This window comes from Diabrotica virgifera, chromosome 1, assembly GCF_917563875.1.
Source record: "Diabrotica virgifera virgifera chromosome 1, PGI_DIABVI_V3a".
Classification (NCBI taxonomy): domain Eukaryota; kingdom Metazoa; phylum Arthropoda; class Insecta; order Coleoptera; family Chrysomelidae; genus Diabrotica; species Diabrotica virgifera.
In genome coordinates this window covers 266239069-266254750 of record NC_065443.1, presented here as the reverse complement: position 1 = coordinate 266254750, position 15682 = coordinate 266239069, and the positions used below count along the sequence as shown (strand labels likewise).

At 31.1% G+C, this 15682-nt stretch overlaps 1 protein-coding gene across 1 annotated transcript in view; it reads left to right on the top strand.

Moving 5' to 3' along the window:
• The window catches only part of LOC114344572 (protein obstructor-E), a 39579-nt gene extending 25018 nt beyond the window's left edge, over positions 1-14561 (top strand). The window contains exons 3-5 of the mRNA XM_028295408.2: positions 2308-2511; positions 9863-10076; positions 14430-14561. Coding sequence (XP_028151209.1) covers positions 2308-2511; positions 9863-10076; positions 14430-14502 — 491 coding nt within the window. The 3' untranslated portion in view covers positions 14503-14561. The remainder of the gene's footprint in view (positions 1-2307; positions 2512-9862; positions 10077-14429) is intronic.
• The last annotated feature ends 1121 nt before the right edge of the window (positions 14562-15682 follow it).

Genomic DNA, 15682 nt, shown 5'->3' with positions numbered 1-15682 from the left:
AACAAATGAAGATCAAAAAACGGTAAATTTTCGCTTTTTTCGTCTATTACTAAAAAGTAAAGCATTCTAAACAAATTTGAGAATAAGAAACTCATAAACCATGTAAAAAACATCAATACGGCGGTCGCTAAATATGTCTATCCTTATTTGTTGCTTAGAAAATTGCAAAATAAATCATAAATTTTGAGATTATATAAATGTTCATAACTTATGTAAAAATTAAGTTAGAACCTTCTTATTACAAGAAATGCTGAGACTTCTTGTGCTTAAATTATATTTTAAATTTAAAAGCAATTGGTCAAATAGTTTAAAAGTTATTTAATTTGTTTTTCACAAATTCATTTTTTTTGCAACACTATAAGTCAGAAAATTATGAGGTTAAAGTAATACTTCGGACAGTTTATGAAAGAGGAACATTTATACTATTAACTTAATTAAAAAAAATGACAAAAATTAATTTTAAACAGTGTAAATTTATTTTGCAAAAACATGTCGATTTCTTGCTTACTTAAAAACAATTAGAATAACTTTTTAACCGTTACCCGTAGAAAAATTATTTTCCATATTTAGAAAGACTGAATTTTTATACACATTTTGAAAGAAAAACAATTGTCGTAGGACAATTAGGGACGAAGTTAGCCCCCCCCCCCTTTTTAATTCACATGTTCCTGCAAAATAATTTTGCAATATTTAAAATTATTTTTTGTCATTTTTTTTAATTAAGTTAATAGTGTAAATCTTCTTCTTTTATAAACTATCGACAGTATGACTATAACTTCATCATTTTCTGACTTATAGTTTTGCAAAAAAAAAATAATTTGGGATACACAAATTAAATAATTTTTAAAATATTTGACCGATTGCTTTGAAGTTTAGGGTATGATTTAAGCACCAGTGGTCTCAGCATCCCATATAATAGGAAGGTTCTAAGTTAATTTTTACATAAGTTATGAATATTTATAAAAACTCAAAATTTATGATTTATTTTGCAATTTTCTAAGCATCCAATAAGGATAGACATATTCAGCGAACGCCGTATTAAAGATTTTTATACGATTTATGAGTTTCTTATTCTCAAATTTGTTTAGAATGCTTCACTTTTTAGTAATAGACGAAAAAAGCGAAAATTAACCGTTTTTTGATCTTCATTTGTTTATAACTATGTATACCGTCAAAATCGGCTGCAGAAAACATATAGGTTATTATTATAGATGTCCATACTACTCGGCCTGGAGGGGGTTGTGTCACCAACAGGATATTTTTTACTATACATAGCAAATGTTTGATGTTAAATTCAAGCCTAAGCCTGCTACTTACTTCTGCGATCCTGGAGATAAGCGTTCAGACTGTATGCAAAAATGACGTATTTTATGTTGTTCTCCAGTCGTTCTCTATTATAAGTATTCCCTTGTCTATATCAGTTAGCGCTAGGTTCGCAATGTACTCTGTTAATATGAATGTGCTCTGTTAAAAATGATCTCTACCTGCAGCTGTTGAAGAAAGTGAGCGCTGTGGTGCGATAAATTTCACATATATCTTTCGGAGTTTTTTGTAGATAGGTACATACTATATATTGACCATGAATTCGGCATCAATAAAAAAACTAGGATCATTCGAGCTGCGGGTGTACAGAAGAATTCTGAAAATATCGTGGACAGAACACGTCACCAACAAAGAGGTTCTGAGAAATATGAATAAAGAAATAGAAATCTTAAATACCATCAAAACAAGAAAATTAGAGATGCAGAATATCATGTCTGCGCAACCTGAGAGAATGGTACGGATGTAGATCAAATGAATTTTCAGAACAGCAGTCTCTAAAGTGCAAATAGCTATGATGATTGCGGACCTCCGTCGCAAAGATAGCACTTAAAGAAGAAGATATATTGATTTAGTCCAGTCTTCAGGCCAAGTTTGATTGCTCCAGATTATATGACATATTTTTTAAAAAATATCAGTGCCTGCATCTTCGATCCCATAAGCATTTTCGTCTGCATTTTCATGTTGTCTGCTTCAGATTATGTGTGAGTTTTTAGCTTTCTTAGCTTTAAGCTTTAAACATTTTTCTTGTCTCTTTTTTATCTATATGTTATTTGACTTCGTTGCATAGATCGTTAAGATATTTATTTTGATCGTCCCTACATTTCTGCTTTATTTCCTTGCTAAGCTCTGAGTCTTTTGGGCTTGCATCAGGAATTTTGATATCTTGGAATTTAAGATCTTTCGGGTTCGAATTTTACAATACAATAAAGCATAGCTACTATTTATATTGTTTACATTACATAATATTTTTTGTTCTGTTCTTAGAACCCCCTCAACCAAAAGGTGTTTGCCCCAGGTTAAACGGTTTCTTTGCACATGAAGACCCTACTGTTTGTAACAAATTCTACAACTGTATCCAAGGTGACAATACTGAACAGACCTGTACGGCAGGTCTAGTATTCGATGAATACAATGGACTCTGTGTCTGGCCTGAAACAATTGACAGGAAAGGTTGTAACATGCAAGGAAGTAAGTAATCATTTCTTTTAAAATCAAAAAATAAACTGTAGACATAGGCGAAGCAACGAAGCACTAAAAAACCCAAAACCTAGGAATTTTGTGCAGTAAGATGAATCTTCATGCAACTTTTGCAACTTTTGAGTGTCAGGAAAGTTTGTGAACTAAATTGATCTCCGGCAGATAAAAATTTCTATAAGATTCAGCATTCAAAATTAGCCCATGTGGTGAGACCGCTCCCGTCTGAAAAAAATTCTGATTCGGTTTCTTCGTGGATTCCTACTCAAAAAGATCTCCTTTAAACAAATCTGAAGAGTGCCGGGCGGAATTTTTGGGCAGAAATTGTTTAAACAAATTTTTTTAAACAAATACAAAAGATCACCTTTTTTTGTTCTAAAATATATATTTTTAGGTTTTCTGGGTTATTATAAACAAGAAAGGTATCTTGTAATTTTCCTCAAAAATTGATAGTTTTCCAGTTATAAGCGATATAAAATCTGAAAAATGCGAAAATACGCATTTTCGAGGTTTAAAAACTCATATTTAAATTAGCATTTTTGAGGTTGCTAGATACTTAATTTTAAGGTTATACATTCAGCTTCAAGATTCGGAAGAGTGATCACCTCTAACTTTAATTTATACCGTTGTTTTTTAATTGTTAAATATGCATGTTTATCCGATTGTTTTGCTGGTGCGGTGCGCTCTATTTCAAAAATCTCCTATTTTCTTCCGAAAAATATTTTTCCTAGATTCTTTGGTATATTCTAAATAAAATAAGTTTCCTGACATTTTTCTCAAAAGTTAATAGTTTTAAAGTTATAAGCGATTTAAAATCCGAAAAATGACAAAAAAACGTATTTTCGGTTTTTAAATCGCTTATAACTTTAAAACTATTAACTTTTGAGGAAAATGTCAAAAAACTTTTTTTATTTATAATGTCCCAAAGAATCTAAAAAAATATTGTTCGGAGGAAAATAGAAGATTTATGGAATAGAGCGCGCCGCACCGGCAAAAAAATCGGATGGACATGCATCTTTAACAATTAAAAAACAACGATTTAAATTAAGGTTAGACGCGATCACCCTTTAGAATCTTGAAACTGTTTAAACTTTAATTTAAGTATATGGCAACCTCAAAAATACTAATTTAAATATGAGTTTTTAAGCCTCAAATTTTCGCATTTTTCAGATTTTAAATCGCTTATAACTCGAAAACTATCAATTTTTTAGAAAATTTACAAGATACCTTTCTTGTTTAGAATGACCCACGAAACTTAAAAATATGTGATATGGAGCAAAAAAACGTGATCTTTTGTATTTTTTTTTAAAAACTTGTTTAAACAATTTCTGCCCAAAACTTCCGTCCGACACCCTTCAGATTTGTTTAAAGGGGACATTTTTGAATAGGAATCCACAAAGAAACCGAATCAGATATTTTTCCAGACGGGAGCGGTCTCACCACATGGAGTAAGTGCATCTCGAAGAGATGTAAAATGAAAAATTTATAGCTCAGAAAATACTGACGGAAATGAGTTCAATTTTTTATAATCGGCGGTTTTAGAGGTCATTGAACACGAATTTGATCTCGGCGATGGATTCCAAGGTACCTGGTGCCCATGGTGGATGGAACCAGTCGTCTGAAATTATAGGTTATAATTCGATTAAGGCCCTTAATCGAATTAGAACAAACAAAATGAACATACAATGCCACAATAAAGTAATTCAGTTGTCAATATTTTCAATATCTGAAAAGTCGTCCAAATATCCAATTTCTTCCAGTGGTTCATTATTCCCAGTATCTGGTAGAATCTATTGGCAAGCAGCAATTTCTGCCTACACTGTTTTGTGCAACCGAAAGGTGCATTTAATTTTTTTGGTTCTATTTTCTTCCCTTTCGTATTTATATATTCGTAACCTAGATTTCTTTTAATCTTGCACTTATTTTTTTTATGTCGATGTCGTTGGGTATCCTTCTGTCTTCATCTAGACGGCGTCTTATTTTCTGGAGTTGGCAAGAGACCTCGAGAAGTCTTTGGGGTATAAACCTATTCATTTTTCTACAAAAAAGTAGGTATTTTACTAAAAAGGGATAAGCCACAAAAAACCTTTAGAAAAATCCAAATATTTTTAGATTCGAAAAATATAACATAAGGGGACAAGCCACACATTCAATAAACTTACTGTTCCTTAGTTTATATTTTCCGAATCGCTGCTACTTCCGGATACTGTATAGTTTTTGTCATCTTCGCTTTTATTTAAAAACGGATCTTGATCTTGGTCACTGTGTTTAGAATCAAACTCAGAAAAGTCTATTTTCCGTTTACATGTACAGAAATATTCCGCCGCCACAGCAATCAACATGGCGCGCCCTCTTGATTACTACTGTGGCTTGTCTCCTTCTGTTGCAATATAAAGTAATGATGACACAACGAGACTTACTACAGCGGTGCCGTCTATGAGAAAACAGCTGAAATTTTCTGTTTGGGGCATTAATATGATCTTAAAGTGCGCGATTTCCACTTTAACTCATTCTTGACAAAATTGTGGCTTGTCCCGTTCTGGTTCCAAGCTCTTCAATTATTCAAAATCAGTCAATAACTAGAATAACTACTACTTAGGGGTTTGTGGGGTCCATGAGCACTAATTTCATGTCGGCGATGATCTCGGAGGTATCTGGTGTCTATGGTGGAACTCGTCGCCTGGAATTTTATGTTACAATCATTCAAGAGCAGTCAATAACCATTATTCGGGGTCGCTGGTCGCTGAGCGCTAAGTTCATGACCACGATAATCTCCGGGGTACATGGTTTAATAAAAATTAAAAATTAATATTCAGCGACCCCTAAAACCCCCGAGTAATGGTTATTAACTGATTTCGAATGATTATAACATAAAACTCCAAGCAACGAGTTCCACCATGGGCACCAGGTACCACTGAGACTATTGCCGTCATGAAATTCGTGTCCAGCGACCACCAAAACTCCCCGAGTAGTAATTATTGACTGATTTTGAATATAACATAAAACTCTAGGCGACGAGTTCGACCGTAGGCACCAGATACCTCCGAGATCATCGCCGACATGAAATTCGTGCTCAGCGACGCCCAAAACATTTGGATATTAGTGATTGACTCATTTTGAATGATTATAACCTAAAACTCTAGACGACGAGTTCGATCCTGGGCACCAGGTACCTTGGAGTCCATCGCCGAGATAAAATTCGTATTTAACGACCTTCAAAACTCCCCGAGTATAAAAATTGAACTCTTTTCCGTCAGTATTTCATGAGTTTTAAACTTTTCAAGTAAATTTAATGAAAAATTTTGTCTTGGTAAAATGTATATTTATTTAAAAGCCCATAAAAGGGATACAAATATTAAAACAAAACGTTGTCGCTATGTAACAAGAGCATCAGTGTTACAAGAACATGCTAAGCCACCCAAAGATACTAAGGTTAAAACCTTTTAAAAATAGACTAAATGTCTTATATAAATGGATACATCATAAAATCCAAGGGACGTATATAATTCCTATGGATATGGCATTAGGGCAACATATGACTCCCACACGTGGTACACTTCCCGTCATTAAAAACTGGTACACTTTTTTTTCCCAATGTAAACCTGTGTTCAGACTGGATACAATAATTCGTGAATCACTTCGTTGTTGCCATAACAGATAACGGGATTGCACAAAATCTAAATACAAAAAAAAGACGTTAAAAAATGTATAAAGGTATTAAATAGGTATTATTTTTATCACTACCAATTGACCATCATTGAAGAAACCTGGGATAGGTTGGTCGAAGATAAAAACATATAACTAAATTTATTTCCCACTGCCCAGAAGATTACAACAAGAGTTTAATAATAATGTAGCTATGACAAAATATTAATATTTCAGCAGTTTCGAATTGTAATACATATATTTAAAAAAAAAAAATCAATGGGAAAATCCCAATAGTTGGCTGTATACCATAGTTTAAAAAAACCAATACAGAAGTAAAAACTTCGAGATGTATTCTGGTATAAAATCGTTTATTTAAAAACTATAAAATGTCATCGATTGCAGAACGTTTTCGTTCTAAACAGAACATCTTCAGTGCCTAGAATGAAGTATTTCCACGTTAGATTAAAGCAAAAGGTTAAAAATGTGACTGTTAAAATGAAAAAAGTGTGGGAATACTTACATCCTGCCGAGTATTTTGAAACTAGCACACCGTAAATAGTGTTAACATCATCATATATGGTTTACATAATGTAATATGTTAAAATGTTATGACTACAAGTCGATGTTAACGGATAAAGTGGAACACATGCTAAACACATCCGTTAACATCGACTTGTAGTCATAACATTTTAACATATTACATTATGTAAACCATATATGATGATGTTAACACTATTTACGGTGTGCTAGTTTCAAAATACTCGGCAGGATGTAAGTATTCCCACACTTTTTTCATTTTAACAGTCACATTTTTAACCTTTTGCTTTAATCTAACGTGGAAATACTTCATTCTAGGCACTGAAGATGTTCTGTTTAGAACGAAAACGTTCTGCAATCGATGACATTTTATAGTTTTTAAATAAACGATTTTATACCAGAATACATCTCGAAGTTTTTACTTCTGTATTGGTTTTTTTACATATATTTAAATTCCACACTTCTTGTTCACTGTAAAAGTTATTCATATTGTATTAATTTCAAATCAATATTTTTATTTTTCTCGTGTGTTTATTTTAGTATCCCACAACTCAATAGAGTTTTGTATTTACAGTACAATTTACGAGAAACCAATCACGCTTCTCGATTTTAATTTAAACATAATAATTTAAAGTTATGTCTAGATTTATTAATTATTATTATTTTTGAATTTTTCGAAATATTTTCATAAATTATAATAAAACACGAATCAATGTATGGGTACTTAATTGAGATGACTGGCAACGTTGCCCTAGAAATTAGAATGACACATTTGACAAGATCAACTTACACAACTTGACAAACGCGATTTTAGGTTATAAGAGTTGTACCAGTTTTTTTGACGCGAAGTGTACGTGGGTTACTAGATATTAATTGATTAGGTCATTACGTTGAAACAGGTGATTGTCTTTCACCTCTTTCAACGTAATGACCTAATTAATACTTATTACCCTATTAATACCCTATTTTTAAAAGGTTTTAACCTTAGTATTTTTGGGTGGCTTAGCATGTGTACAGAGCGCAAACCGTTTTGTTTTAATATTTGTAGCCCTTTTATGGGGTTTTTAAATAAATATACCTTTTACCAAGACAAATTTTTCATTAAATTTACTTGTAATTAATGGCATACAGCCAGCTACAGGAAATTCTTTCTTGTGGATATTTATTAATTTTTCATTTTCCATCTCTTCGAGATGCACTTTGAATGAATTTTTGTTATTGAAATTCTCATCTGCCGGAGATCAATTTTGTTCACAAACATTCCTGACATTCTCCTGAATCGAATGCAAAAAGTTGCATGACGATTCATCTGATTGCACAAAGTTCCTAGTAGTGCAGCCACTGAAGGTGGATATGAACTATTACCTCCGATTTCGTTGAACCTACATCGAGTTGCATGAAAATTAGTGAGTGGTTAGAGGATATCTCTATATTTTAATTTTTCGTGAGAAAAATGCATGTTTTTAACCGATTTTTTATCAGTAACTCAAAAACTATAAGTTTTTACAAAAAAGTTGTTATTACCAAAATTGAAGCCAATAAAAAATGAAATAAACTTCTTTCTAGAAAAACCTTTTAGTGTTAACTAACAGTGAGTTATAGGTAATTGAATGTATATTTCTTTCGGCGAGTAACCAAATCTAAGTATTCAAGCTTAAATCGGGAAAATGATGCATTTTATAACATAAACTCATTAAACGTCTGTCAAAGTACGTAGAAATATATATATATATATATATATATATATATATATATATATATATATATATATATATATATATATATATATATCAAATAAGCCCCCGAACAAGTTAATAGCATGAACGTTTATGCTACAATTTTTTTAAAATTTATCTTTTAAAAAGTTTTCCAAAAAATGTTATTGTTTTTTTGTAAATAACTCCGTTAATTTTTACGACATCAAGTTCACCTAAAACCCATTTGAAAACCAATTCCAAGGGCTATTAAATCACGTTGAATTTAATCTTGTAAACCCCTTACTTTTTTAAAAATAAAAGGTTAAATGGCCCCGGTTACATGGTCCTCACAGTAAACTTTAAAGCTTTAAACGTTTCTATCTCGGATATTTTTTACCTTACAGAAATAGCAAACAGGTAGAATATTTGATACAGAAAAAACTAAAATTTGGTTATTTATCATTTTTTATGTATATTAAGTATTTCTGGAGTTATTATCAAAAGAATAATATGAAAATTACGATAATATTAAAAATTCTGATTTTTTTAAATTACCTTTTTTTTTCAAAAATATGCATTCTAAACCGGTCAAAATTGTTAAAATTATTACTTATGCTAATATAAAGAGATTCTGGTAAGGATTACTATTAATTTTAATTTTTGTGGAAATGGCGTATGTTTTTATTTTTCACTTTTTCGTAAAAAATTCGAAAAGGTTCTCTTATATTCATCAACTTGCTTAATTTTGTTGCTATTAACTTCTTCTAGAGCTCATTTGATAGGTGCTCCAAAGTACTTTGACAAGTGTTTAGCAGGTATATTTTATAATATGCATACTTTTCCCGTTATTTAAGCTTGAATGCTTAGATTTAAGTACTCGTCGAAAAAAATATACATTCAATTGCCCATAACTCACTTTGAATTAACATTAGTTTAGTTCTTGAAGTAAGAAGTGTATTCAGTTTTTTATTATCTTCAATTTCGGTAATTTCAACTTTTTTGTAAAAACTTAAAGTTTTTGAGTATACGTGAAAAACTGTTTTAAAACATGCATTTTTTATGAAAAAATAAAATTTTTGATCTTTCATAACTAAAAAAGTATAGACTTATATTAATAACCTTATATAACAAATTTTGCTTAAAATTTGTCTCTCTATCGATTTATGGTATCATTTTTAATAAAATAATTTTCACCCCTAACAAGGGGTGGCATTCACCCCCAGGGTAATAGCGCAAAGCGCAAATTAGCATAATGTCACCTTTGTTCCTTGAGGTATCCTCTAATTACTTACCAATTTTCATGAAAATCAATGGAGGTTCAACGAAATAGGGGGTGAAAACCTTCAGTGACTGCACTGTAGGTTTAATGCTTTGTTTCCTCGCCTAACATACTAATTTACAGGTTTCATCAATCATTTTGTATCTAATGTAAATGCTATATCTAATATAATTTTTCAATTTAGACACCCTTAAGGATGGTTTTACTTGCCCCAAAGAAACTCAGAAGGACGCCAATGGAAATCTAGTAGTTCATCCTAAATTCCCCCATACCACAGACTGCCAAAGATTCTACGTGTGCCTTAATGGTGTAGAGCCTAGAGATTTAGGATGCCAAGTAGGTGAAGTATACAATGACGTTACTCAGAGGTGTGATGCTCCAGAGAATGTTCCTGGATGGTAAGACATTTTTACAGTATAGTTTTTATCCCTTTTTGTAGATAGATTTAGTATCAAAAATTTTATTTTGTTTCAATGTTTTTCTTAAATAAGAAATTATGACTATGAATCTGTAATCAATCACAAACAAATCTGGCTAATTTGCTCCGCCAAAGCCATTTTCAGAAAAAAAAATTTCCTTCGTAAATTACAATAAATTTAGCAATAAATAGTGCTATTTTGGCCCTCAGGATCACATGAGAGCTAGTTACCTTAGAGTAATATCGAATTTATACTACAAGCAGCAAAAAAAAGTACACTTTAATGAACAGCTAGAAAATTTAAATTAGGCGTGAAATGAGAGAGAGATGCGTATTACCGCCAAACCTTTTTTTATGCCTACTCGGAAAATATCCTGAAAAAGGCTCTTGAATGTGGAACAGCTAGAATAAAGGTAAATGGAGTTCCCATTAACAACATTAGATATGCGGATGACATTGTCAAAATGGCGAAAAATATTGAAGATTTTCAGAGACTGGTGACCAGAATAGCAATGGACAATAATACGGTAAAACAATACACGTTAAAGAGGTAGAGTTTATAAGAATATTAAAAACTCAAATAAACAACAAGAATCTTCTAATAATCGGAACCAATGTCAAACGGATCTTATAATAAACGAAGCCAATGTGAAACGAATGTAAAAATATGCATATCTGAGAACGATTATTAACAGAAATAATTACCTCCAGGAAATTAACATGAGGATAGAAGAGGCTAGGGCAAATTTCAAAAAAAATGAGAAAAGCACAAGAAATTTAAAGTTAGAGCTAAGCTAATAATTTAAATTTTAATTTAATTTAAAGTTAGAACTAAGCAAGCTAAGCTTGCCTATTGGCGACGTGCTACGTTTTCTCTATTTTGTTTTATGAACTGAAAGCATGGACCTTGAATGCAATATCAACTAAAAACTGGAATTATTCGTGTGGTGAGTGTACAGAAGAACTCTGAAAATATTGTGGACAAAACACGCCGCAAACAAATAGGTTCTGAAAAGGTTGAATAAAGAAATGTAAATTTTAAATACAATCAAAACAGAAGAAGATTGGAATAACTAGGACACAAAACACGTAGAGAGAGATATACCTTACTCTAACTGATTATACAGGGAAAAATCTAAGAAAAGAGAAGTGCAGGGAGACGTAAAAATATCATGGCTACGCAATCTGAGAAAGTGGTACGGATATGTACATCAAATATGTATACTTTTTAAAGCAGCCGTCTCTAAAGTCCGAATAGCTACGAAGATTGCCGAACCCCATGACAAGATGAGACAAAAATACTATTTTAATCTTTGAGGCCATTTCACACCTGCTTTAAATTTTCTTATCTGTCTTATAAAGCCCGTTTTTACTGATCATATTATGAGATGTTTTTTTAAGTGAGGACAGTATTGATATATTACAATAATTAAATTCTAATAACAATTTACTAATCCGACGCCCTGAACGTCACTAAGGATTCTGAGAAAGAAGAATATAACAATTTATTTTTTACATAAAATACTAGCGTTTTATCCACTTTTACACATAATTGTCAAAAGGTTTAAACTATGCTGTTACTCATCCATCTATTTCAAAATTAGACATAATTAGCTCAGTGGAAAAAATATCCCAGTGTTTACCAACTCATGAAAAAGAACAATATAGGGTACTATGTAAACTTGAATTATAAAAATCTAATAAAATTGAACAGAATATCAGCAAAGAGGAAATGAAAGCTTTAAAAACTTAAAAAAAAATGATGACTCCTTAACAAACCTACCAGCGGGTAAAGGAAATGCAACTGTAATAATGGATAAAATACAATATGAGGACAAAATTACAGATCTAATTACAAATGGACCTTATACCAAATTAACGAAGGATCCAACGGAGACACTGGAAAACAAAATCTATAGAACTTTATTCAAATTTCAAAATGATATAACTTACTATCAAAGAAAATTAATGACACCTCATTACAGTAAGACACCACATTTTTATGGAGTACTGAAAATTCATAAAGCGAATATTCCACTTAGACTTATTTGTAGTACCATCAATTCTCCTTATAGTGAACTATCAAAATTTTTATTAAATATTACAAAACCATTTGCAAATAATAATGACACATTTATAAAAAATACACAACACTTTTTAAACAAATTACCAAATATTGAATTTAATCCAAATAATATTTTATTAAGTTTTGACATAACAGTTTATTTAGAAATGTGCCATTAGATAAAACTTAAAACATAATCAAAACGAAATTAGAGAATGATAACACATTGGCAACTAGGATAAGACTAAATGTATCAGCTATAATGGAGTTATTGACATTATGTACTAATAATACCTATTTTCAATATCAATACCTATTTTAAATATCCTATACACAAAATTTTGGTCTAGCAATGGGCTCTTCTTTATCTCCATTATTGGCTAATATATTTATGGAGGATTTCGAAACTAATATCATTTCTAGTGTATATAAAACCAACACACACCAACAGATATCTCAATTACAAATCAAATCACAACACAAACGTTAAAAAGGAAATCATTAAATCCTTATATGATAGAGCCAAAATTACTTGTTCCAACGAAAATTCATTGTTAGAAGAAAAACAATTGTTAACATCTATTTTATTAAAAAATGATTATCCTTTATCGTTTATAAATAAGGAATTGTCAAGATTGGATCGAATAGAACAGAACAGCGTAGAACGGGATCCTTAAACAGTCACAAGAAATAATACGAGGAACATATCAATACCATATATAAAAGGACTTTTCGAGAAACTTAAAACAATAGGAAATAAATTCAACATTTCAACAACATTCAAAACAACAAACACGTTGAGATCTCTTCTATCTAAAACTAAACCTAACAATGAACAATAAAGAACAAAGAATTGTATTGATACAATACCTTGTGAATGCGAACAATTTTATTTAGGTGAAACAAGACCATTAAACGTTAGAATACGTGAACATGTGTCTTATATTAAAAATAGAGAAAAAAAATTAAAAATAGAGAATTTGATAGATCTCAAATATGTCAACACGCATTGGATAATGAACATAGAGTTCAGTGGAGAGATTCAAGTATAGGCCTGAAAGAAACAGGTAGTAAAAAGAGAAAAATCAAAGAAGCGGCCCTAATTATGCTAAATGAAACCAATTGTGTCTCAAATTCCTCGGTAGAATGCAATAGGATGTGGTTACCCATACTGAAAGAGGAAGTCAATAGGAAGAAAATACCATGATTAGTAAGTCAGTAACAAACCGAAATATTCACTGCAGCATCCATCTGGCTTGCATCTTGTAGAAGACTTGGAGGTGGTACCAGGGAAATGGACCAATAAGTTTTCAATTTAAAAATCTTTTAGTAATATTTTTAATATTTTTCAATATTATTAATGTTGCTATTAGGATTGAAAACTTTACCTTTCAATTGCCAGATGACGCTAGTCACCTAATCCATACACGTCAGTTGCAATGTGGAGATGAACTTTCATGGTTGGTCACTTCGAGTATGGAGCAGCAAGCCGACGACGCCTCTCCATTGATGACTCCAATAAGAGTCGAAAATCGTCGATTCAGAGTTATGAACTGCGCTCCGTATTCTAAGTGAAAAATAAGATTGTTTTGCCTTCGCATTGCAACTGAATAAAAATTGTATACCTTTGTATTTGTATTTTATTATAATATAACTATATATAATATGTTATAGCATATTTAACACAATATAATATAAAAAATAAACACCATATTAGTTATAAACTCCAATTTACACAAACAAAATGCGCTAATTCCATCACTAAAATAAATGGTAAACGTCAAAATTTTTAGTAAACAAGATATAAACGTAAAAAATATACTGACATTGATACAGTTAAATTCCTTTAAACATTTTTCGAAGTTATTTATTGATATAAATAACATTTAGATTTCGAAGATAATTATTTTATTAAATAAACAAGTTTAAGTAATTTTATTTACAGTGTATACACGATTAATATTAAAAGTGGCATGCGCCACTTGAATCTAACTTCAGCCCATGAGTAATGACCCGTGAATAACTTCAGTCCGTGAGTAATGAACTATTACTCACCGGTAAAGTAATGGGTGCTATTATCTATTAAAAAATAGGGAATAATGAGCATGTTATTAAACGGTCGTAGAAAAATTATATTTAAACTACATATTATGATATAATCAATATATTAGTGCAATGGGCAAATTTGACCACAATTTATAATACTTATAATGTATTTTAAATTTCGATAGAATTTTATTGTACTGATTTTTGCTTTTTGTTTTACAGTGAAGACTGGTACCAAAGTGAAGAAACTCCTTCATCAGGTAATTCAAAACCTGCGAAGCCTAAATCTAAATAATTTTAAGTTCGTTGTTTTAGAATGTAATAATTTTCCTACGAATTAAATTTTTATATAAAGTTTGTCTTATTTATTTGAAATACACTTTAATTTACACTAAGTCCAATAATCAATTGAAGGGGGTGACTCACTGGCCAAATTCAAATATTACACCCGTAAACTGTTATAAAATTCCACAACTCCAGCGCCGTCGTTGTTTAATTAATTTTTAAGATTGAATTAAACATTGAAATAAACATTGAAGAAGCAGAGGTAATGGAAGCATTAACCTTTAACTACACGCGCTGGCGTATTTTGTACGCCAGATATATATATATATATATATATATATATATATATATATATATATATATATATTTAAAAATTTAATTTTTGACCCTTTTATCTATCTAACCTATCACTGGAATGTGCTTTAAAATTGGGTTTAGTTTCGTTATAATCGGCGTTCTGGGAAGATCGTAATTTACAGTTTATTATTTGTTGTTTCCGGTGGTGGACAATATACGCCACGATTATAGTAATATAAGTAGTAATATAAGTACAGTGGAACCTCGATAATTCGGATTAATCGGGACCGCGGCCGATCCGGGTTATCGAAAATCCGAGATAGCCGGAGAATATGGTAAAAATTAATAAAATACGGTATACTTACAGATAAACTCCGTTAGAATTGAAATACCATGAAATATATTTATAAATATGCACAGTACCTACTCATTAAAATTACTAAAAAAACACCAAACACAAACGGAAGCGAACAATACAAGACACACAATACAGTCACAACGATGTAATGTTATTTAAGAACAGTGAAAACTAAAGACCATTGTTTATAAAAGAATTTTTTAAATAGTCTTTCCTAAACAATGCTAAGACAGTTTGAAATAAAAAGGAATAGGTACTACAGACAGGTGGCTGTTGTTTCTGCGGCGTGTGCTATGAGTCATTTTTAATATCGTATAGTTCAAATTACACACATACACATTATCTCTCAAATATTATATTACATACATTTTTATTGTTGAAAGGTTTGTCTGATAATTAACTATTTTGATGGGAAATAAGCCACAATTAAATTGAAAAATACAAAATATTGAAAATCAAAATGTTTATCTGATGAAAGTCGGTCCGGGTTAGCCGGACTTCCGGGTTATCGGGGGCCGACTTATCGGGGTTTCAC